Here is a 27101-nt window from a genome sequence, read left to right on the forward strand (position 1 = left end):
ATTGACAAATAAAAAATACGTAAAAAATACGTAATTTTCATCTTGAGAGCCTATTTGATGGTTTGGATCAAAAATTATGAAAAATGCCTTTGGATGGTTCTTAAGCTTGAATATTGACAAATATGAAAATTCTAATTGCGAAACACAAATTCTTCACAATAAATGTACACTTTGTCTGCTCCGTTAAATTGTTGTTTTATCAAAATTTTGCATTCATTTACCTTTTGCCTCGTGTTCGTTTCTCACTCATTATAAGATTTTTCATCCGCCCAAGTACTTTCTGAATTTTGACATGGAAGAGGAAAATAATTTTTTTTTCATATATTTTTGTTTTAAGTTTCGTTGTTGTTATATTTGAAAAGTTGCACGTTATGGGATATGACAGTAATCTGATTATAATCTTTTTTGGTTGATAGTTTGACAAGGGATTACCATTATAAGCTTTTTGTGTGTGTGTATCTCCTGTTTGTACTGGATTAAATATTTCGTGTCATATCTCTTTCGAGATTTTTTTTCAGACGGAGACTTGTTCCTTGCCTTGTTAGTTAATTGGATAAATATTGTTGTTGTTGTTGGGAAAAACCGCAGCAGTCAGAATTTGATTTTGTATCTTTTTTCCCCATCATCGTTCGTTGTTGCAATAAATCGTACGTCACGTCAAATATTTAATGTAAAATGACTTTTAAAAGTTTTTTTTTGCAAGTTAAAAGTCAAGCGAAATTTGTCATCAAATCAGATTACGAAACTTTTCATAAATTTTCCTGTAATTACTTGGATGGCGTTCGTTCGTGGGAGGCAGGTAAGTAAACAAACAATCGCTTAAATAATAGTCTTGATAATAAAAGATGGGAGCGAGATATTAATGCACTACTGCGACGGCAATAATTTAGCACAAGGAGGGATTGAAAATGGGCGGATAGAAAGATAATTTACTGAACATTAAAGATAATTTAGATGCAATAGAAATGACACAAATGGCAAGATTTTATGAGATGGAAATGAAATAGATCATTAGTGTCTTTTTTTCTATCCGATAAACGTTGGAGATTTAACAAACGAAAATCTTTTGAGCTTTGGAAAAATATTCATAATTTCGTGAAAACTGATTGTTTAAAAAAAAAACTATTCAAAAAGAACCGCAAAACTTATTCAACATCAACTTTGCATTGATACTTCCAGATCATAAAATTCAAAACCGTAAATCCAAATCCATTTAAATACATACGCAGGCAAGAAAAGTTTATGGAAATGGAATATTATTGTCTCATCTTCACAAAACCATTATTTGACGTACGTATCTCAAGCCATAGAAGTAAAAGCTCTAACGTACCTTTCATTATATAGGGTGACTCGAATGAAAAGGTGAAAATAGATTTAACATAAAAGTCGTTGAAGGGTGATTCTATCATCCTACTACCTGGCAGACAGGAGAGTGATAAGACACCCACTCGTTGAAGAAGACGAAGAAAAAGACGATAAACTTGTGCTAGAGGATAAATATAAATAGACACAAAAGGTAGTTAGATATCAATTTCAGAAATGGAAAAGCAGCAAAACTAAATTGAGTGAATATTATTTGAGGTTTTAAAAGTGGTTTTATTCCTTTTTCCTCATCATTTTTATAGCTATTTTATAGCTTTTTCTGTCTCATGTCGGTCTGTCCTTGCGGTTTTGATGCAGTAGGAGTTCTATTTTTGCATTTAATGATGATATTACGGGATTTTATCAATAGCTTTTAAATTAGCTTCTTGGGTTAAAGGTTCAAAATTTTTGCTTGGTTTGAATTAATTGAAATAGCTTGGTTTGGATTAAAATAAAACAAGTTACTTACCTAATGTACCTGAAAATTCAAATTGGTAAGAAGTAATCAATACAAATCAGTGAAAATAACTTATTCAGCTTAAATTTCTCAGAACACGTAGTAACCTGAAAATTGTTCATTAAATTTTTTTCTACAAAATTAAAGAATTTTCTTACCTGATTCGTGGTTTTCCATTTCGATCCATGAGGTGTTTACCCATTTTTCATCCAAATTAGAGAAAAAAGTAATAAAAGTATAAAAAAAGATTTTAGACGACTATAAAAAATTCGCGCATTAAAATTTATTTTATTTGTTCACCGTTCCAAGTTTTTTTTTTTTGGGAAAAACGAAAAGACGAATGAAAGGCAAAGCAAAAAAAATATAAATATCATAAAATAAAACATTAAATTGCCTAAACGCAAATCCCACTGTTTCATTCATTTTCATTTCAAACCATTTCACTTTTCTTTTTGGATGATAACAATTTAATAATAATGTAATGATAATAGAGAGAGAGACAAAGAACGGTATTCATTTCATAACTTTTACGTCTTATTCAAAAGAAGATGTTTTAAAGTAAAATCCATATCGGTAAAGACTTTTCTCTCTCAATTCACTTACTTTCCTTTATTTCGCCACGACGAACATTTCACAAACAAAGGCCAACAATGGTACAGATAAAATTTGTGTTAAAGTTGTGCCTTGTTGAAATATCTTCCTTTCCATTTCTTCAGGAACGGGAAAAATTAACATTCTGCAGAAAATTTTTGGAGCAGTCAAGCGGAAATATCTCTTCATCATGATGCTCCTTCGGAAAAATCTCGTGTCTTTTGATGTGATTTTAATTTAATAAACATTTTAATCGGATTATAATTGACTATTTTTAGGAAAACAGAGAAAATGGAACTTGACCTAGTTGTTATCATTGTGGTTGAATCCCGGAAAAAGAAGCATTATAGACCTTCCAATCAATCATTCGTGTCACGTAGTCTCATCCGTCGTCACTGTTGTCTACAGAATTCTGCCATTTCCAACATTTTCATCAACTTTTTTTTTGCTTTGCTCTAACGAAGTATAAAAGCAGATGAAAAAAAAGTGAATCATCGAGTTTTTGTTCCAGCATGCGTTTATCTTGATGTTTGATGGATATTTTGGTTCAACATTGCTCGTCGGTCATCGTTACGAAGATGATGAAACGGATATTAGCAGTAGGTAAGTGTATCTACGTGAATTGACGAATAGAGAGGAGAGTTTTGTGAAAATAGTTTTATATTAAATTAAAATGTGTTCGATGGAACTTTAGCAAGTTGCCGAAGCACGAAGTATTCGTACACACAGTTTTAAACGTGTCTAACCAATATTCTTCACCGCACAACTTCCCTTTATGTGTGCGCTCGTCATTCGATAGTCACTAAGTACAAGAGGAAGACGATGAGGGTTTTAATCAAATTCTTTTTCTTTCTTCTCTCCGCATCGTTATGTCGAATGGAATGGATGCCAGTTGAAAGGGTAAACTTTTTCTCCATTGACATGTACTTTTCAAGATCTTCGATATGTTACTGTACAAATATATCGATAACGTGCAAGTTTTTAGTTAGGATAAAAGCTTTTTAGTTTTTTTTTTTTTGGATCAAAAGTACATTCATCGACCAAACACACGTTTTTTTCCCTCCTTGTTATTCAGCTCTTCAGAAGGAAAAAAAAAATAAATAAATTGAAACTTTCTTTTTAATTTCAAATTACATTTATTCAATTTAGTAGTTTTGTTCGAACTCGAACTGAGTTGTGTTTTATCATCCGATGCTACTTGAGTCGATATGGAGAACAAGGCAACAACGTAAATGAGTATTTGAGCAAAAATTTCCGTGCAAAAAACTTCTCATAGCAAAAAATGCCTTTCAGTGTGCAAATAGGAAGCAGCACAAAAAATTCATCTCGTTCACAATGAAGAAAAGAAAAATGGATTAAAAAACTTTTTCTATGCAAGAAGCGGTATGTATGTATTATTTCATTAATTTTAAGAAGCTCAATGCGGGATTAAAAGCAGCGCAGAAGCATCTAACAAGCAGCATATTGAAAATTAATTAGACTTATTGTGGCATAAAATCCTTCAAAAGGATCGTACAAGAGTATGCAGTTTTGATTAAAACAGAAAAGTGATTGAAGGACAATCGATTAGAAAAGCCTCCAGATTTCAATCCGCCATCGATAAAACTTAAGTTACCACTGATCAACAGCAATTTTTGTGTTTTCAGGTCTAAATTATACCAATGAACTGAATATAAAGCAAATGAAATGCTTGAGGTCTTGCTAATCAACTTCTCATTGATGAAACAAAAACTGTAAAAGATGAAAGCACAAGTTGACATGTCAACAATGAAGGAGTATTGGTTGACGATTCCAACAAACATTAAACCACACATTATGAAAGATCCGAAAGTTACGAGCTCCAATATTAATATATAGTAACTAAAGATATTATTGATGATACAAATTTTGCGATTAGCGATGTAAATGAGATCAATGATAGTTTTGATCCATTCAAGCATCTCTTTTTCCTTGATATGTTCTTTGAAAGCTATTGTTTTACCATATAGTTTGATACTCTCTTCAATGATGCACGAAAAAGCATAAAGGTGTATGATAGTTACATAAAAGCTTCCTAAAAGTACAAGAAATCCATAACCCATGTCGAATGTAACTTTTGTTTGGCATATAGTTGTCACCAAAAACGATATCAAAGTATTTTGCTGCTCAAAAGGCAAGTAAAACGGTATTGGAGGTTCATATTTGGGTACGACGTCATTTGGTAGCAACATTCCAATAACTGCAAATCCTATTGTGACACATACTACATCTACAATCATTAATCCAAAGAATAATTTTATAAACTTTTCTGATAGTACATTTGCCCATAAGATCCATTTTTTGCCTACTTCAATGATTTTGGAGTTGAATACTTTCTTAAAATTGTACAAGTTTTCACACCAATCCAATAGTTCAGCGACATCTTTTGGATGAACAGCAATTGAAATACATCCGCATGAAATCGAAACAATATTAACGAAAAAAATTGTGGTTAAGATCGTTGTCATCAATTTGTTAGTTGTGATTTTCATAGTGTGATAACCAAATACAAACATCATTGCCCAACAGAATGGTTGATTCAACAATAAAAGTTTTGAGATCCATTTGTGATTTTTTTTGAAATTCGAATTTGGAAAGATGAAAAGACCGCCAACAATACTGACTTTATCAATCATTTTCCAAATGTTCATGAACTTGGGTTGCTTTTGATGACAATTCATTTTTGAACTTGAACTTGACTCGTTGAAAGGTAATTGAAAACTAACAAGGTTTTATTAAACTATAATCGAATAATATTAATTTTCTGAAGTTCTCTTGGAATTTCAAAACATTTTGGGCGTGTTAAAGTAAGAATTTATTTACCTCCAATGTAGATTTTTAGAAGTCAACTCAGGAATAGGATAAAAAGGCGTTATTGTAGAAAGTTAGCAGGAATTAATTTTTCGCTGAATTGAGCATATTCCTTCAACAAGTCCTTGACAATGAGCGTGCACGTGTACACAGTTCGATTTTTCAGTCTTCCAGATTTCAGTAAGCAATCGATAAAACTTCTTTATCCATTTAGATTTAAATTGTACACTATAAACTCAAATCAGTTTAAAAGCATCTAACAAGCAGCATATTGAAAATAATTAGACTTATTGTTGCATAAAATCCTTTAAGATGATCGTACAAGTGTATCCGGCTTTAATCAAAACAGAAAAGTGATTGAATGACAATCGGTCGGAAAAACCTCCAGATTTTATCCCGCCATCGATAAATTTTAAGTTACCACTGATTAACAACAATTTTTGTGTTTTCAGGTCCAAATTATACCAATGTACTGAATATAGGGCAAACGAAATGCTTGAGGTCTTGCTAATCAACTTCTCATTGACGAAGCAAAAACAGTAGAAGAGGAATCCAGCTACTGACATGTCAAGTATGAAGGAGTATTGGTTGATAATTCCAACAAACATAAATCCACCCAATATTAAAGATCCAAAAGTTACGAGCTCCAATATTAAAATATAGTAACTAAAGATATTATTGATGATACAAATCTTTCGATTGGCGATGCATATGAGATCGATGATAGTCTTTATCCATTCATCTTCCTTTGTATGTTCTTTGAAAGCTATTGTTTTACCATATAGTCTGATACTTTCTTCAATGATGCACAGAAAAGCATAAAAGTGTATAATTGTTACATAAAAGCATCCTAATAGTACGACAAATCCACAACCCATATTAAATACTATAAATACTTGGCAAAGAGTTGTTACCAAAAACGATACCAAAGTATTTTGCTGTTTGAAAGGCAAGTAAAACGGTACAGGAGGCTCATATTTGGGTACGATATCATCTGGTAGCAGCATTCCAAAAGCCGCAAATCCTATTGTGATTAAGAATACATCTGCAAACACTATTCCGAAGATGATCTTTACAAACTTTTCCGATGTTATGTTTGCCCAAAAAATGCATTTCTTGCTTATTTCAATAGTTTTTGAACTAAACATTTTCTCAAAGTTGTACAAGTTTTTACACCAATTCAATAGTTCAGCAACGTCTTTTGAATGAACAAAAATTGAAAAACATCCATAAGTAGTTGACAAAATATCAATAATAAAAATTGTCATTAAGATCGAGGACATCAAATAGTTAGTTGTGATTTTCATAGTATGGTAACTCATAAACATCATCACTACCCAACTCAAAGGTTGATTTAACGATAAAATTCTTGAGATCCATATATGTTTATTCTTAAAACTCGAGTTTGGGAAGATCAGAAGACCTCCAACAATGCTGACTTTGTCGATTATTTTCCAAGTATCCATGAAATTGGGTTTCTTTTGATGACAGTTCATTTTTGATCTTGAACTTGACTTGTTGAAAGGTAATTCAAAACTAACAAGGTTTTTTGTATAATTAAATTCAAATCATAAACGTTTCCTGAAGCTCTCTTGGAATTTCAAAGCTCTTTGGGCGTGTAACAATAATCAGAAATAAAATTTATTTACTTGCAATGTAGATTTTTAGAAGTCAACTGAGGAATACAATAAAAGGGCGTCATTTTAAAAAGTTAACGGAAATTTCTTTTTCGCTGAATTGAGCTTATTGCCCCAATAAGTCCTTGACAATGAGCGTGCACGTGTATACAGTTTTGATCAACTCAGCAAAATGTCTGAATGATGTTCGATTGTTCAGTCTTCCAGATTTGAGTTTGCAATCTATAAAACTTCCATTTCCACAGATTAATATCATTTTTTGTGTTTTCAGATCCAAGTTATACCAAGCTATTGAATACAAAGCAAATGAAATGCTTGAAGTCTTACTGATCAACTTTTCATTAATGAAACAAAAACTGAAGAAGATGAAGGCTAATGTTGAACCATCGATGATAAAAGAGTATTGGTTGATGATCCCAATGTATATGAATCCAAACATCAAAAATGTTCCAAATGTCAAAAACTCCATTACTAATTAATTGAAAACTGATAAGTTTTAACAATGTTATATTAGTTTTAGGCAATTTCCAACTTTTTTTTATTGTGCGTGCAGTATCAAAATTGGTTAAACGTCTATGTTTATCTAAGTGAGGTCATTTACCTTGACAATTTTTCATGAAAGTTATCAAAGTTTTATCCTGAATTTGATAGAGTCTTTGACAACAAGTGTATTTGTCACGATTTTGATCAAAAATATAAAGTTGTCAACTGTTGAGCGATAAGAAAGTCCTCAAAAATTTAACTAGAATTTTAACTTGAATATCGCTCATATGACTCTAATCATCCTCTTTGGATTCAACAAATAACTTATGCTACTTAAAAGTTTATTGAATTATCTTTTTTTTCGTCAGAAAATAAACTTCCTATAAGTGTCATGAGGGGTTTCGAAAAAAAGGCAAGTTCTGAACTAATAGTTGAAAGTTCTCATTGGCTATTAATTTGAAGAGTTTATGAATATTTTAAAAGCATATTCTGACAATTTTGAAACTGAATTCGCTTTTAAAGGCGGATTCACTGAAATGCGGAAACTCAATAATTTGAAGAATCCTGAATAAAAGGTTGGTTTTAAAAGGAAATTTATTTTTATAAATTTATTCTAATTCATTCGTTTTAACTGAACTCAACTTTTAACCTTGAAACGACCTTAACTTATGAATCGATAACTAAAATTTGATTTTTAAAAAGTCATGAGATGAAAAATGTCATTTCTGTGCATTCATTCGGAAATTTTAATTATAATCTCTTTCAATGCATTTGTCTCCATGGTATCCTTTCTGAATTAACGTAAGCCTCTAACTGCAACTTTTTTTGAAAAGTACTCAACTTAAGCCAATCATTATATTTTCCAGAAATCATCAAGTAATTAAGTAACTTTTTTTTCTCCATAAATCCTCTTTTCTCATTCAAAAACAATACTTTTTGTTCCTTTTTCACTATTAAAACTCGTAACGAACGAATGTAAATAAGGCAAAACTTACAAACAAGCGAAGCTAGAAGTAAACTCAGAATTATTCAATGGGATAAAGTAAACTTTTTTAAGTTCTTAATACGCATACCTTCGCTCTACATCTACGTGTTTTTTAAGCAACAATGTCACAGTTTGTCTACCGCGAAACCTTCGTATAGACTTTCTTTTTGCACAAAATATTATAATGTTATTATTGTACGCAAGTTTTCTCTCTGTGTTAACTTAATTAAAACTTTTAATTGGATATTATTTTTTTTTCTTCCCTTTTTCAGCGTGGTTTTCTATAGAAAAAAATCCATATTGCAGGAAATAATAAGACTTTACTTTTATTTTTTTTTTCGTTAATGCTCAAAACCGCAAGTCCTTCTCCGAAAAACTCCGATATATGTTAAATTATCATATCGCAATTTTTTTTTACCTTTTGATAACTTCTCGCATGAACATGCAATAAATGATAAATGGTACATAATGACTTTTTAATGTACAAATTTTTTCGTGCGACCAAAGAAAAGCCGGAAAATTCCTCCTTTTAATTTATGTGGCGAATAATTTTCATTCGGAGGAAGCAATAATTTTTGCGCTATCTCGTTGACGTGAAACGAGAGTATTCGGTGTCGATATTTATGACACTCGTTTTTTCGTTTCGTTTTCGTGAAGTAAACTTCAACGCGTAAAAATTTCCCGCATAAAAGTGGCGTGTCATAAAAAGTGCTGCATTTAGTAATTATTACACAATTAGTTCGTAACTCATCCTTAATTAGTTTTTGTACAAAAAAAAAACTTTTTAACTGGCTTTGGTGAGAGAGACACCTCAACCTTAACTTTAGACGACGACGACAACTCAACGACCATCAAAACATTTAAAAATTTCTCTTTCAGTTACTGTCGTCGAGTTGTGTGTCGTCAGACGACAGCGCAGCAAGGACAAACGAGTTGCAGTATAATGTCAGACTGATTTTTTTTTTCATGCATGAATTAATTAAATATTCCGGAAAAGTTTTTGGTTTTTTAGATTATATAACTGCAGAAACATTTTCCATTATATTTTATTTTAATGTTTCGTCTCTGGCTTCTGCCATGCTATGCCATACGGGCAAGTACAGAGACTCATTTTACTTTTGAATTAAAATTACCGCATAACATGTTTAATGAAAGTATTTCAAATGTATGGAAAAAGTTTTGCATAGTTTAGTCAAATGTGCTGCTGCTGGTTGCTTTTGCTGTTTTGCTGCATGCATGGGGCAAATTGGAATTTATAGTTTGTATGACTAATATTATGATAATAATGCAAAGTGTTAAACATTTTGTTTCGAATGTTTTGTCAATTGCGTTCCCCGAAGTCAGTCAATTAGAAGAAAAAAAAAATTTTTTTTGCTTGGTTTGGATTAATTTATAATATCTTTTCTGCCTTTTTCATGTTCATCGCGCCAATATTATGCAAAAAAATTTCTGAAACGAAAAAAAGAAAAAAAAATCGGAAATGAAGATGTTCTGTCGAAAAACGTCGGCTTTTGTACATTTTTCGGAGATTACAAGTATTTTGTGGGTATTTTTCTTGTAATGTAACAGAAACGAAAAAAAACAGATTATTGCGTTAAAATCGGTCCAGTCACGTTCCTTCGTAGTTTCTTTTTATATTTTCATTAGTTGTTCTCGTTCTGTGTGCTTTTTTTCCTCTGATGATGAGAAAAAAGAATTTTTCTTTATCTCGTTAGTTTGCCTCGTGTTATTGTTGGAACAAGTATATCTTTTTCCGGAATGAACCTGCAAAAATAAAACAAAGAAAAATGATGAGTAAAAGTATCATCATCAGATGCACAGAGAAAAATTTTGCGCAAACTATCGTTTTATATGGTAATAACGGTGTGTGTCTTGTCAGGTTTTTGTTTGGCGAGTTATTTAGTAGAAAAAAAGATGTTAGAATGTCAAAGAACGTGAGGAAGTATTTGTTTAATGAAATAAGATTTTTTGTGATTCTGTGGGTGCAAATTTGAAGAAAATAATTTATTTTAGAAATAATATTTAAATAAAATAATATAAAAATTAATAATATTAATAAAATAAATAATAAAATTAATTTAAGAAAAAAAATTTTTTTAAATTATTTCATAAGTTATTTTTTTTTTATTTTTGATTTTCTGATTTTTTTTAAATTTAAATAATAAAAAATAATAAAATAAATAAATCAAAAGGCTTGATTATAAATTTTCACAAAAATAAATTTTAAATTTAATTTTTTTTTTGATTAATTTCAATGATTTTTTATTTAAAAATAATTTTTAAGCAAAGTCAAAATTAATTTTAATTTATTTCAAATTTTTTGAATAATTTTTATTTTTATTTTGTGTTTTTTAGAATTTTCTTATGAATAAAAAAATATTCTTTAAATAAAAAAAATAATTTTCATTTTATTTTCTAATTTTTAATATTTATTTTTAATTTTATTGTTTATTTTTTTCAACAATTTTTAGTTTTATTTAGACTTATTTAGAAATTTTTTATGTGTCAAAAAATTTATCCAAATTTAATTAAATTTATTAAGAATAAAATTTTTCAAAATTATTTTTCTCAATAAACCATTTTTTAATTTTAATTAAAATAAATAAATTCGCAAAAAAAAATTAAATACCTAAATATAAATAAAACTTAATTTTTTTGTTCATTTAAGAAAAAAATATCAAAATGATAAAAAATGTTTATTTAAAAAACTTCGTGACTGAAAAAAAAATGTTTTTTTATCATAAAAAATTATTTGCTATTTAAATAAATTTTTTTCATCACGATTCCGTGAGCTTGTCTAAATATTGACTTGATTAAAAATTCTCATACAATTTCTAAAACAATGTTAAAAAAATCAAATAACTGTTCATTGCCTGATAACATATTTAAAAAAAAATTATCACAAGCAAATGTCAATCAACGCAAAACTCACGCGAAAAATTTAATAAAAGAATGGAAAAACAGCGATAAGATAAATGAAATGAAAATCTTTCAATTTTTGCGAATTGCGATGATAATACGAAACCGGATTTAAAATAAAGAAAAACAAGATAAAAATAATAATCAAACAAAAGAAAGAAAAAAATGAGGGAAAGAAAACGGATATAATTGCTAAAGACATACCCGCATAAATAAGCTCTCGCTGTCCTCGCTCCATTCAAATCTTCAAGAAAATGTAATTTAAGTTGAAAATAATAAGACGAAAAAAAGGTACAAAAGAAAAATTATTGTAAAGGGGCGATGAAACCCTTTCTCTTAAGAAAGAAAAAATATATTAAAACGAAAATTTATCTAAAAAATTAGATGAAAAAATGTACAAAAGAGTTACGACGCTCCAGTACAGTAAAGTGGCAAAAGTGAGTGTCATGTCAGTTAAACGAAAAAAAACTCATCTGCATTTATATAAATTAGATTAGCATCTCAGAGGATATTACTCGTCCTTCCTTTGTCGCATGGTTTCAAAAAAAAAAAAACAAAATTGTTGAAAAAAGGATTTTTTCCATCGTTGATGGTGAAAAAAAATCATCAACAGCTCTTCATAAAAAAAAAGAAATTAATAATCATTCTTTGACACCTTTTTTGTATCCTCTCAACGTTATTAAAAAAAAAGTGTGTAATAATTATTACTGATATTGTGTGTGAAGCCTTTGTGAAGCTAATTATTCGCATTTTTCCTCTTTTTACAATATTTTTTTTTAATGTGTCGCATCCCTCTGTAGGTGAGAGTTTAATAATTTTTATTAATGACTCTGCTCTTTATATGACTTTAGATGTCCTTGATATCGCCATTGTTTGAGAAGGACAAAGGAGTTTCCGTATTTCTCGTGTCATCTTGAAGCAAAAAGAAAAAAAAATAATAATTTATATCAATAAAGCATGAAAAAGAAAAGAAAAAGAGGAAAAATTTATAATGAAGATGTGTATCAAAATGGTGTGAGTAATTGGATGTGCTTCATTAAATAATAGCGTGCGTTGCGTAAAGGAGGTTCAAGGGACTGCAGGAGAAAAAAAAATGTAAGAAAATTACTCATGTGTCATCTACTGGTATTTAAGAATTTATTACAAACTTTTTTAATTGTTTTATGGCGCGCGCTTTACTTCCGTGCTTGTGACAAAGAGGAAATTAAAAACTTTGGACAATGGCTTAGGGGGAAAAATTATGATTTTTTTTATCGCTTAAACGAGTCATTCAATGGTTTCTTAAGTTTTGGGTCATTAATTAAAGGGAGAAAATTTTTCAAACAACGTCACGATTTTTTTTTATGAAAATGTTGAAATTAAATATTCAAATTATTTTGCTTGAATTAAATTCAAATTAAATACTTTTTTTATTTTCAAATTAAATTTTGCATTTTTATTTTTTTTTTAAATTAATATAAAATTTATTTATTTTATTATTTTAAATTTTAAATCATTAAATAATTAAAATTTAAAAAATGTAAAGTAAATATTTTATTTGTTTTTAATTAATATTTATTTTTTAAATTTGTACATAAATGTCCGTTGAATAATTTTTTAATTATTTAAAAATTTATTAATTAAAATTTTATTTATTTATTAAATTAGAAATGTTAAAAATTTATTCATTGCTAATTTTTTTTTTTATTTTTTTTTTGTTATTTAAAAATTAAAAAAATAAAAAAAATTAGCAATGAATAATTTTTTAACATTTCTAATTTAATAAATAAAATTAAAATTAAAATATTTTTTTTTTATTTTTAAAATTAATTAATTAATTTAAATTTTTGAATTCATTGTTCATGAAATTTAATTAAAATATTTTTAATGAACAAAGTTCAAATTTCCGATAATTTTTTTCCCGTCATGTAATTCCATTCCAATTATTTTTCGCATATTATATTTCCTTTTTTTTTTTTATAAATTTTCAATAAAAATCAATCCACAATTATTCATTCAAATTGGGCTTGGCACCTGTCGTCATAACTTTTATTTTTTCTATGTCTCGTCAGTTTCTAACAATTAAAAAAAATCTAAAATTAAATGAAAACATCCTCGAAGCAGCGTTGTATCCAAGGCAATCGAAAGAACAAGTCACATTTTTTTTTATTTTTCTTCCATGTCGTTGCTAGCAATCATATTAATTGAAAACAAATATTGGACAATTTTTCTATTTTGTTTCTTTTTCCAATTGAAATTGAAATTGTCATGTCTCGTTGGATGCTTTTAAAGTCCTTCGCAACAATCATGGAGACAGTTTGTTTGTGCCTCGTGTTTTTTTCTCATTCCACAAAAAAATGATTTAAATTCCTAAAAAAAAGAAAAAAATAAATAAAACTGCATTGCATGTTTGATTCACATTTTTATGACGATACGATTAAAATGAAATTTTTTTTTGCAATTTTTTTTGAAGAATTTAAACTACCACAAAATGACGTGAGCATGTTCAACAAATTGCATCAAAGACATTTTTTTTTATTAAAACTTTTAAAATATTTTTTTTCGATAAAAAAGCATTTCCTTTGTCAAATTAGTATTTTCTGTTATTTACTTTGCAATTATTTGCTACCATGATGCCATTTTGCCGTAATTGCTAGTCTCCTGTGTGTCAAAGGGAAAAATTGCGACATAAAAATGACAAATTTCCTTCTTCATCTTCTTTTTACTCCTTTTTGACGAACGACAAAGTGCCAACTACAAACACCTTTTTTTCTTTCTTTTTCTTTTCACTTTTTCCTCATTACCATAATCTTGATTTGAATCGTTTTGTGAGCAACTATCAACAAGCCAACCCAATCAATTAACTGGGAGTTTTTCGCAATTATTCAAATTTTATTCAAACGACACACACAACGCAGCACGTGAATCGAAACCGCATGAAATAATTACATCCATTAATTATCATCAATGAACGAGAAATCTTGCTTATTCAGTTCAAACCCGTCCTCCTTCTTGATAAGTATTCAAACACGCTCCAATAAATTGCAATTTACTTGTAACAAAAAATTTTTGTAGTAGATGACATGTTTTCCGAGACATTTAAAGAAACATATAAAAAGTTGTCGTTGGAAAAAAAATTATTAATAGTAAAGTATTTAAACGATAAAATTTAGTAAAAAATTTTGCCCCAATGCACAATTTAAAATTTTTTCCTATTGATTAATTTTTAATTTTTTCAAATATGTATTCGAATTATTAACTTAATGCAGTTTTCAAAATTTCGACCCAATAAGTTTGTTAATTTGCCAAAAAAAAAATTTTTTTTTGAACATTATGAAATTTTTACCCAAGGCACATTTTTACCAATACACAATCCAAAATAAATTACAAATTTAATTTTAAAATTATGCCCCAAAAAAGTTGAACATTTTTGAAATTACTTGGCCCAATGTATATTTTAAAATTCCTCTATATTTGGAATTAATAAAAATTCTGACTCAATTTTGAAATTATTTACCGATTCATTCGTTTAATATTAAGGTCTAATTTTTTTTTTAAATTTTTTTCTAAAGTAAACTCAAAACTTTTGTCCCAGTGCACATTTTATAAATTTTTCCATACCAAAAAATCTAAAATTTTGACCTAATATCAAAAATTCTTTCTAAATATTTATTCTTAATTTAATTTTTTGGTCGATTAGATTTAAAAATGATGCCCCAAAGTACATTTGAAATTTTTGCCCCAATGCATATTTTTAATTTTTTTTTTTTAAAAAGACGCCAACTTCTGTTTAAATTTGAATTTTTTCCATAGAATGCCTTTTAAAACTTGTTTTCTTCGACATGTGGCGGCGGCGACAAACAGACACAAAATTAAAATAAATCACCATTTTTGTGCAAAAGTGCTTCATACAAAATTCCACAAACACGCGTAGAAAGAGACACAATGTCTCCGCATTAAATCCTCTTCAGTTCAGTTGATGTGTGTTATTCGTGTTTGTGTGGAAGAAAATAAACATTTATTTGTCAGTTTTGTTATTCTTTTCCCTGCAAATGCACTTCAGTTATCTGTCGAGTCAAGAAATTGCATTGCACACCCGCACTCGAAAAATGTAAACAAAGTGCAAGTAATTGCACACAATAAAACGACGACGAAAAGCTCACACATGTGGCAACTGTGGCGTGTTTACAGATCCGTGCAAATTATATACAAACACTTGTTATTGTTTTATTCCATGCTTTAGTTTATTTTTTTAATTGTCATCGAGCTTGCCGGCGTTCGAACGAAAGGTCTTTCCTTGTCCTGTTTTAATGATCTTCGTACGATTTCAAGAGACAAAGTGTTTGTAAAATAATTCAATGTTTTTGTAGGTGTCTTCGTTAGTAGCAAACAAGCGATGATGACGTCTGTACGAGAGTAAGAGTACCTGAGTATGTGTGTTTAACATAATTATTAACAAGTTGGTGTCATTGGTTGTCTTTGCTTGGCAGTGTAGTACAATGCATGCCGGGACGTGTTATTATTATTATGTACGTTTGTAGTTCACGATGTTTTTTTTTGTAAATAATAAATTATTTATATATTTTTGTTAAGTGTTTGACAAATAGCATATAAAATGTCGGCACTGCAAGGAGATATTCTGACGGAAATGTTAGAAGAGAAAAAAATTAGAAAATATTTTTTATCATTTTTTATAAATTAAAAAAAATTAATTTAAGTTTTAATATTTTTTAAGTATTTAAAATTTTATTTATTTTTAATTATTATTTTATTTGTTAAATTTTTTTCTTATTATTAAAATATTTAATTTAAATTAAATAATTTTTTTATTTGAATTTTTTTTGAAAAATTAAACATTTTCTTTACCCAATGCACAATTTGATGAAAAATTATTATTTTTTTTTATTTTTAAATTTTTAGTTATTAATTTATGTTTATTACGTTTTTTTTTAATTTTTAAGCACTTAAAAGAATTTTTAAAAAATTAAGAAAATGAAATAAATGACCAAAATTTATTAAACTACATAAAAAATACACAAAAAAAAACAAATGAATAAATAAAAATTTGATGGAAATAATAATTTTAAATAAAAATTTTTAAAATAATCAATTTTCAAATATTTTTTAAAATATTAGTCTTAAAAAAAATTAAATAATTAAAATTAAATAATAAAAAATATTTAATAATTAAATTATTAGTCTTTCCAAAATTCTTCAAACAAGTTATGTCAAATTCTCTAATTAATTTTTTACTATTTTTTTTTAATTTTTTTTACTTTTTACTAACTATTTTTGATTTAAACATTATTCGACATATTATTTTTTATTAAAAAAAAATAAATTAAATTTTGAAAAATTTACCTTTTTTGTTAAAAATTAACCTTATGCGTATTTTAGAAATTTTTTTCCAAATTTAATAATTTTTTATATTTATTGATTTTTTTTTCTCAATATTTTGTCAAAATTGTATCAAAAATAATAAAAAAATAAAAATTATTTTTAAAAAAATTATAAAATTTTTTCAAACCTTTTTTTTAATTTTTTTGAGAAATTCTTTAATTTTTTCAACCAACGGTAACTTCCGAAAATTCCCTTCCATCACTTCCAATCCGTTTAAAATTTCTTTGCTGCAGAATAAATTGTATATAAATAATAACAATAAATAAATAAATGTTCTACGGCACGACAACAACAGTAGAATGACGAAACGCAAAACGCGCAACACTGTAGCACATGCCATTTGTGTACAAATTCATATGCGACACACACACACATCGCGATAAAAGATCATCGGCAGAGTCAGTTTGTTTCCCGTCCTCACTCGCGCTGCTTAGAAAATTTTAATGCCTCGTCATTTTATTTAGATTTATTGTCTCACCAAATATTTGACTTTACAAAAATTATCGACATTAATTTTATTCAGGTCGACATGCTCTCATTAGCTTTCTAAAACTAAAATTGAAAAAAAAACTAAATAAAAAAAATCCGTCGAAAAAAATGTATGTACGTTCAAACGAAACCAGTTCTCGATAATATATCAAAAGTTTGAATCTTTATCATCGGCACTTCTTTTTTCGTTGTAAATTTCGTCAGTCAGTTGCGCGGCTATAATCGTGGTGAGTGAACAACATTTATTACTTTATTGCAGCTGATATTTAATTTTTTTTTTGTAAATTTGTGATAAAATTGTGCTTATCATGCATTAAGTGGATTCTTCGCTAGAATTCAATAGACTCGGAAAACTACAGAAACTCGTGTACAGAGAGGTGCGACAATTATATATTTATTATTATAGATAATCTCGGTTTGGCTCGGAACGTACACTCGGAATTTATGAGCGAGCGATATGCGATGTCAATACATCATTTGACAACAAAACGTTTTTATGACTCTGATAAATTGTAGAGTACATATAAAGTGTAATTCACGTTTTCATTCAACTTTATATTAGAATTAAAGCAGTTGATTATAATTTAGTACCACTCGTGTTCTCAAACAATCAAGTTCAATTAATTTGAAATTTCAAATATTTTAGTGAAAACTTTTATTTATTTATTAATTTGAATTTGACATTAAAAGCATGTTCAAGCAAAGTGCAAATAAATTGTGTAGTTAACATTTTTTTTTATTAATTTTAAAATAAAATTTAACTGTTCCGCTTATAAGGTAAAATTTATTCATATTTATTTATTATTTCAAGTATTTGATTTAAAAGTGTTTATTTTTCTCTCTGATTTCCTTGCTCACCAATTTTGTTTATTTATGTTTACGCACGGATTTTTTTTTCAAATTCAAGGTCAATTTTTTTTTGTTTACGGAAGTAAAATAAGGTGCTAAATTCTAGTTATGTTAGAATTAACAGAAAAGTGTTAAAAGTGCGACGTTAGATCTGATTAATTATAATAAAAAATAAAGAATGAAATTATTATTAATTAAAAATAAATAAAAAATCGGTGAAAATATTTTTTCAATTTTGAAATTTTCACAGTGAATAAAATAAAAAAAAAATAAATAATTAAAATAATAAAAATTTATTTGTTTTTTTGAAATTTTCACAGTGAATAAAAAAAAATAAATAATTAAAATAATAAATTTTTTTTGTATAAAAATTAAAATTTTAAGAATAAAAAGTTGAAATTATTTAATTTAAAAAACATTAAATTAATTTTAATAAAGGTAAAAAAATATTAATTAAAAATTATAAAATTATTTTTGTATTAAAATTAAAAAAATTAAGATTCAAAAAAATATAAAATTATTTTTAAAAAAGTTAAAAAAATATAAATTAAAAATTAATAAATAAATGAAACCTAATGAAAAATTTTTTTTGACAAATTAAAAAAGAATAAAATTGATAATTAAAATTAAATTAAAAAATTACTTTTTTTTATAGAAAAGTTTAAAAAATGATTGAAAATTTAAATAATTTAAATTAAATATAAATAAAAAAAATAAATTATTTTTTAATAAAGTTAAAATAAAAATATTAACAAACAAATTAAATTAAATTTAATTTAAATTTTAAAAAAAATTAAATTTATTTTTAATAAAGTTAAAAAAAATATTTTTTAAAATATTAAATTATTATTAATTCAAAATATTAATTAATTAATTCAACATATAAATTAAAAATTAATTTTAAATTAGCAATAACACTTAAAAGTTCAAAAACTCTTCTTAAAAAAATTACGTATTTTAAGAAGTTCAGATTTCAATATTTTTTTTTTTTTGTTTATTTATTTATGACTTCGCATCTTTTTTTAAATTATTCAAGGTCGATCGGTATTTTTTGTTTGGTTGCGGAAGTTTTATTATGTGTCAACTTCTAGTTATGTTCTGACTGACGAAAAAAAGTGTTCAAAGTGACTTTGAACGCGTTCAATGACCATTAAAAAACAAAAAATATTAAAATAAACAAAAGTTGAGCAATAAATTTGGCTAAAAAAAATAATGATTGCATCGTGCAAAAATCTTGTTTCATCCAGATTCGAGAATTAAAAAAATTCAATTTTTTATTCAAACAATATTTTTTGTTAAAATGAAAAATACTCAAATAACAAACAAATACAGGTTCTGAATTATTTTTTTTGCAAAGATTCGCTTTCAATATATTTTTATGTGTAGTAGATATAATGATTAATGTTATTATCATTCATTCTTTGGAATCAAAAGAATTCGGCATTGACGCAAATGAAGCGCTGCATACGACACAAAGGTAGACGACACGACACGACACGCGCTTCCGTGCTTCTTCAACGAAGGTTTTTCCTACACGGAGGTCAGATAAGACAAGGTCTGTTTCCGTTCGTTCGATACTTTGCCAAAAAATTCGAGACCTTCTTTAAATGAAAATTTCAAAAGTTAATTATCCGTATCGTTCGTTATCAATGCTAATGATAATTCTAACGAAAAAATATTTTTTTTTTAATATCAATGAACATTAAGCAGTAATTTTATTGAATGAACATTGTATTGAATTTTTACATGTGGCGTGATCTCAACTTATTATTAAATTTTTATTGTATTTACAAACAAACACTTTTGCTGAGAAAAAAGTTCGTGCTTGAGCGATTTTCAGTGATTTCAGTTGTAAACACGGCAAAACGTTAATTATTTGCAACCAGAGTTTATGATACAGATGATAACATTCACTTTGTTGTGAATAAATTATTTTTTTTTGTGGTGCTTAAGAAAAAAAAGCTCAATTAAATTAAATTACATCATCGCACGAGTCGGCCCGTTAGTTCGATTTCTTCTGCTTCGCACGTCAATCCGTTCATTTTTTTTATTTTAATTTTTTTTTAAGTACTCAACAAGTTTTATTTCTTCTATGTGCTTGGCATGTCACAAAAGAGACACAAAGAATATTAAAATTTATCCGAAAAGAGAAACGAAGCAGCAACTGGAAATATATAAATCAAAGTAAATTTTTAAGTTTGTGCTTTGATGCATATTTAAAAAAATATTGTTTGTAAAATAATAAAAATCTAATAAAAAAAAAGGGATCAGCTAATTCAGGGAAAATTCAAATTTTTTCATGCAATTTTCATTATTTTATTGATTATGTTTATTGCCGATGATAAAATATTCAATGCACATTTTCCATTTATTTTTTGCTGCTTCTTATGGAAGTTTATTTAAAGCCCATAATCATAAAATATTTTCTGTTGAAGATACTTTTTTGTTCTTCGTACAAATTTTTATCCTTTTTGCATGTTTTTTATTTTTTTTTTTATAAAAAAAATATAATGCAAAATTTTCTATAGTTTTTTTTTTATTATCGTCATTATTAATGTTTTTCCTGTTTTCTTCAATAACTTTACGAGCTTCTAAATAAATAGAAAGAAAAAATTCTGTGACATAATCTTGATTGGCAGACAGTCGTTTTAATAATAAAAGTAAAAAGGTGATCATTTTAGTTAAGAATAATTTAAATGTCATTCAAAAAAATTTTTTTAGAGTAGTAGAAAATGAATGTAAGTACATGAGTTGTACTAAATTTCTATTGTCACATCATTAAGTAAATATGATTGAGTAACAATGAGCTTTATTGTTATTTTTTTACTACTTATTTGCACAGTAAATACAAAGCAGCTGAAGGTACGTCAGAAGTGTAGTGAAGAAATTTTTGTTCTATTTTTCATTTTTTTTTTTTTAAAAATAATAATTTTTTAAAACAATTAAAAAAAATATTTTAAACTATTTATTAAAATTAAAATTTTTTTTTTAAAAATATTTTTTTGAAATTTTTTAAAATTTATTTTATTAGTAATTAATTTTTATAATACCTAAAAAAATAAATTCAAATAAAAAAATATTTAATTAATTTAAAAATCAATTTAAAAATTATTTCAAATTTAAAAAATTTAATTTAAATTAATTAATTTTTTTCAAATTTTATTTTAAATTAATTAACTTATTTTTTGATTAATTGAATAATTAATTTAAATTTCTTAAAAATATTTTTTTACAAAATTAAATTCAAAAAATTATCTTAAAATCAACAAAATTTAATCAATTAAAATTAAAAAAAAATTTTTCAAAAAATAGTTTTGAGTCAACATGAAATAAAAAATTTATTTTTTTAATTAAAATTCATTTAATTGATCTTTAAGTAATGTATTAAATATAAATAAAAAATAAACATTTGGAGGTTATTTTTTTATTTCCTTGAAAAATATTTTTTTTTGTTTAATTTTTTTTTTATAATCAATAATAATTTAATATTTTTTTTTTAAATAAAATATTATAAAATTAAGTTTAAAATCGTTCATTGAAAAGTTTAAATAAATTTAAAATTATTCAAAAAAAAAATTTTTTTTTCAAAATTAAATTTGAAAAAAATATAGAATTAAGTTAAAATTAAATTAAAAAAATTAAATTAATTTAAAAAAATAATTAAAGTTCAAACTAAAATAAAATAAAATAAATTCGAGAAATAATTTTATTCCCTCAAAATTTTAATTTTCAATTAAAAATAATTTAAAATTTGACATTTTTATTATTTTTTCTGACAAAAATATTTATTTTTGTTTAATATTTACTTTATTTATCATTTTCTGACTTCCTAAAAAATTAAACATTTCTCAAAAAAATACGTAGTAGTCTTATTTTTATTTGTCAAAATATATTCAACAAACGTACAAAGCTATACGAAAAATACACAAAAACAAAAGGTAACAAAGTGCTGTTTTGTATTCGACACAGCACTCATTAGTCATGTCTAGACTTTTTATCCCACATTTTGATAAGACATTCAAGGAAAAGATCACGTTGCTTTCACGTTCGAAAGTCATTCTCGTGATTATAGAGAGCTCTCACAATATTTATTGTAAATAAGATTTTTTTAAGTAAACAAGCAACTTTTTATTTTGTGTGCACGAAAAATTACATTTAAGTATAGTTCTAGCTACGCGCGCGATAGAGAGATAATTCGTGATAACATGATAAAAATTTGTATCAATAACCTCACAAATTTATAAATTTTTGTATTTTTCTTCTTTGCAGTTGTATTCGGCGCGGAGCTACGGGCAACGCAACACCTACATTCCAATCCGGAATTAAAAAAAATATAAAACGTGGTTAATTCCGGTCTTTTTTTTTTGTACTGTAGTGTTAGTGTTTAAAAAATAGACTTTAGATTAATTTATTCTGAGATTAAAAGTGATATTAATTTATTAAAAAAATAAAAAAAAAACAGAAAAATGACATTTACAAAAGAAATGGAGGCGAAAGCCAGCAAAGAAGGACAACAAAAGGACCCAATGCAAAGTGAGTAATTTTTTTTATTATTTTATTATCGTCATAAAATGCTGATAAACGTCATTCTGATAACGAATTTGTTGCCAAATCTTATCGAAAAGCTACTGTTTGCCATAAATTTAATTATTAATTAATAAAAATTCAATAAATAATCGGCAAATCTTATCGGTCATGGCTACTTGACAATTTTTAATTGATATATTTCCTAATGGAACTCGTTGCACGCAGATAACAACTTGTCAAATATTTGCTGATGAAAATGACCTTCATTCGTTTCATTTTCATTATCTAAAAATTCATTCAAAATCCCCTCTTTTGTTTTTTCAATTTATTAACTTACAACAATGTCGTGCCTGATTTATGATATTGCATCAAAAGTGAGGAAAAATCGTTGTAATCCGAGAGAATCATGAATCACTGAAGTGTGGCTGATATGATTTATTTATATTTGCCGGGATATTGTGTTACATTGTGCTCACCCCCTTTTTGTCCCATTTTTCGACATTTTCTTCGTCTCGCAGCGAAGATTAAACTTTTCGTGCCATTCGTGTGAAGAACTGATAAAAATAGAAAATAAAATAAATAGAGTGCGATTATTATTATTTTTCTCTATGACACAACAAAAAAATATTCAATTTAATCATATAAATGCCAAAAAACCTCAAAAGTAAGCAAAAATCTTTTTTTGTTCGTTCCATCCGCTTTTATTGTTCCCTAATCAAGTCATAAATTGTCGCAAATTGCCTATTATTGCTGCTGCTCGTGTGTGTTTCTCTTCATCGACGTTTAACAAAAAAAAAAAATGTTTCACGATTTGATAAGAAACCAATAGTCGGTATAAAATATGTTTGTTGGTCATGTGAAATAACCTTGTAAGCGAACATCAGCGATTGGGAGTGACAATAGAATTTTATCGCAACAAAGACAGATCCTCGTTTGTCTCCGTTGGCTAAGTAGGTGTTAATGTATATTAAAAAGGATATCGAGTTGGTTTTATTGTTTTTCTTTATCAATTGTTTTGAAATTTCTTTTTTTTTATTGAGGTGTTGGAGAAAAAATGTTCTTGAGAATGAATTGCAATTTAGATAAGAAAAGAAAGAGTTACGAAAAGGGATCGAGAAAAGAAGGTTAAGAGATAATTTTTTGAACAGTAATTTTTTTTGGAGTGATGGTTTTTTTTTTATCAATTTTGACATGAGATTTAATAATATTTTAAGTAAATATTTCTTTTTATAAATTTTTTTATAGTTTAAAAAATTTATTTTTTTTATGTGTAATTTTTTTGAAAAAATTTATAAATTTCAAAAATATTTATATTTTTTATTTTATTTAATTTATTATTTATTTTTTAATTTATTTTATTTAATTTAAAATTATTTTTAATTAATTCAATATACCCAAAAAATCTTTCAATTAAAATAAAATAAATTAAATAATTGATAAAAAAAATATTTTATTTAAATTATTTGAGATTGTATCTCAATTTATTTAAATATTTATTTTCATAAATTTTTGAAAAATCTTTACATTTTAACTTTAAAATAAAAAAAAAGTTATTTCAAAATATTTTTTTTTATTTTTAGAATTTTTTATTAAATATTTGTAAACTTTGAATTTAATATTAATTAAAAAATATTTTTTTCAATTAAAAAAATTAATAAAAAAAAAAATAATTAAAAATTTATGTGTTTTATTATTTTCCTTATTTACATACAAAATAAAAGGTTCAAAAATAATTATTGGTTATTTTAATTTATTGGTTATTTATTTTTTGTTAAATTTTAATTTTCAAATGAATATAATAAAAAAAAACGAAAAAAATTGGATTATCACTTGAGATTTTTGGATAAATTAAAAATTAAATAATAAAATACAAAAAATAAATAAAATTAATTTTAAATCAAATTTTAAACAAATATAAAAAAATATTTAAAAAATATTATTATCTTTTTGAAAAATTAATTTAAAATAATATAATTTGTATTTTTTTACAATCTCGAATTACATTAAAATATTTCTTTTGAATAAAAATCTGTAGAAAAACGAGAAAAATTTCATCCTTATCAAACATTAACTTTCAATATCGCTACCTGACTTGACTCCCATCACTCTTGTGCATTATTAACTCTCGCGCGCAACCGAACGAACTTGCACAACAAGCACCAAACCACGCTCGATGCACGTGATTTCGCTGCAATATTGCCGCTGTCGAGACGCGAACGTTAGTTATTATTATAACACCCGAACGCTGCACAATGCCATATATAATGCAAGACGGCATGGCACACCGTCGTCGTCGTCATTCACTGCTCCTAAAATAACAAATAACAAAAAAAAAGTGCACAAAAAGAACTTTATAGTGTATTTTGTGTGTTACGGAATTAATAATAAATGTCTGACGCGTGATTTAATTTAAAGATGACATGTTTGATAAGGTCTCTTATTGTTATATTTTTCGGTAGACATAACATGACGACGATAAAAAAAAGTTATTTTAATCAAAGCACGCACCACACTTCATGCGAGGAGGAAGGACGTTTCCTTACAAGACGATAAAGTGCATCGATTCCCATATGTTTGAGCGCAAATTTTTTCTCACATAAACTCAATTTAATATAAATAAAATTCTAAATAACAGAATATAAAAGAAATTTATTACACCGCATAGAGACAATATATCGCACTTGTGTGTGTGTGTTTCGGTAAAAAATTGTACAAAAATGTAACGAACATAAAAATCAACCCGAGCCCGTAAAATAAAAATATACAACGGGATGCATTTACGGCTCGAATGAAAAATTTTATAGCATTCCTGAATTTTTCGTGTTGTTACGGCGGCAGAAAAACTGTTCGCTGGACAAATTTTCCTGTCCTCTCCATTGTGCTTGTCTCGGATATTTTATAGATGGGTTATATAAAACTGCATTGTGTGTGCTTTTTTCGTCAGGCAGGTTGAAATGTGAGCTACGTGACAAAATAATGTAGACAATATTGTGGTAATGGCGCACACATTTAATGTTTGTATAAATAAATTGTGTGTCTTTTGTGCCATCAACCAACTTTTTGATCATCATCGGAGTTTATGACAAAGGAGGAAATGTCTTTTTTCACGTACGTACGAGGAATTAAAATTATTTTTCGTACAAAATTTATAAACAACCTGCGAGGAGTTAATAAAAAAAATGTCGGCTGCTTTTGTCTGTCATGCAAGATAAGCTTAGAGCGATACGGATAAGATTTTTATTGTGCGATTTTTGTGTTTTGACAATTGGACCCTTGATCGACGACGGCTCATCGTCATTTTTATTAAGAGAGGGAAGTCCCATCATATAAATTACAATGGAAGTTATTGTTTTAATCAATTTATTGGTTTTGATGTCGAGTTTAATGGTTTGAACGTGAATGAGTGAGCTTTTATTGCGGAGATAAGACAATTGGAGTGGTTTTAGCGGGAAGTATGTCAAGAGTAAATTTTCCAAATATCCTTCAAGAAAAATTGTTTTGAAATATTTTATAAAATTAATTTTTAAAATAATATTAATAAAAAAAGTAAGAGAAAATTAAATTTGAATTGAATTTGAAAAATTAAGAAAAATAAAATTTAAAATTAAAAAATATATATTCTTTAAAAAAATATTATTTTATTATTTTTAATTTTAAATTTTTAAATAGTTAATTAAAAATTCTATAAATTAAAAAAAATTGCAATTTTTTTAGTAGTAATTTTTTAAAAATTTAAAGTTAAAATATTATTATTTTTTTTTATTTATTTTTTTATTATTTTTACATCAAATTAAAATATTCAATATTTAATTAAAATTATTTAAAAAATTTTTTAGATTTTTTTTTAAAATAAAAAAATAATAAATATTAAGTAAAAAAAATTAAAAGTTTTTCAAAATTTATGTATAATATTTTCAATTATTTAATTTATTTTTTTTTTATTAATTAATTTAATTTTAATTTAATTTAATTTAATTATTAAATTTATTTATTTAATTTAATTATTTTTTAATATTCTTAAATTAATTAATTATTTTGATGAAATTTATTTATTTGAGTTAAATTTTATTTAAAATTATTTTGAAGTAATTTTCAAAGGAAAATTTTATTATTTAAAAAAATGAAATGCTCCAAGGCAGGATCGAACTACCGATCTTCTGATTACAAGTCAGACGCCTTACCACTTGGCCATTGGAGCACGTTGTCTCTACTTACGTTCATTCCGAACGCGATCGTTTATTATCAAGACTTTTTATTTAATCAAATGTTCTCTTCATTTAATGACTCATCAATTGACGCGTGTTTGGAGATAACAAAAAAACAATGATGATGATAAAATTCCCGCAAAAAATTACCAAATTTTTATCTCAAACTCCCGATTATTACAAAAAAAAAAAAATTAACGGAACTCGAATGACGAAACAACAATTAAAATTACAAATTGCAACGACTTAATCATTTATTAATATTAACATGACAGTTCGTCTGCGTTTTGTGAATGAATTAATGGGAAAATGATTGATTACCGAGCATTTTACGGAATAATCAAATGCAACTACGAGCAATTATCGCTCACCACTTATTTATTTGTTAT

General features: G+C 26.2%; 1 protein-coding gene and 1 non-coding gene across 4 annotated transcripts in view; one reads left to right on the forward strand and one right to left on the reverse strand.

Annotated features, from left to right (window-relative positions):
* Positions 1-17225: 17225 nt before the first annotated feature.
* The window catches only part of LOC134827924 (putative inorganic phosphate cotransporter), a 31277-nt gene continuing 21401 nt past the window's right edge, over positions 17226-27101 (forward strand). Inside the window, exons 1-2 of one of the 3 annotated variants that reach the window (XM_063840818.1) lie at positions 17226-17358; positions 22250-22513. In XM_063840818.1, the coding sequence (XP_063696888.1) occupies positions 22447-22513 (67 nt within the window). In that variant the 5' untranslated portion in view covers positions 17226-17358; positions 22250-22446. Of the gene's footprint in view, positions 17359-17391; positions 17509-17716; positions 17909-22249; positions 22514-27101 lie in introns of those variants that run through there. The other 2 variants (XM_063840819.1, XM_063840817.1) reach the window with 2 other exon arrangements.
* On the reverse strand, positions 26634-26705 carry Trnat-ugu (transfer RNA threonine (anticodon UGU)). The gene has a single exon. It is a non-coding gene; the product is annotated as a tRNA-Thr (tRNA).

Source organism: Culicoides brevitarsis, chromosome 1, assembly GCF_036172545.1.
Source record: "Culicoides brevitarsis isolate CSIRO-B50_1 chromosome 1, AGI_CSIRO_Cbre_v1, whole genome shotgun sequence".
NCBI lineage: Eukaryota > Metazoa > Arthropoda > Insecta > Diptera > Ceratopogonidae > Culicoides > Culicoides brevitarsis.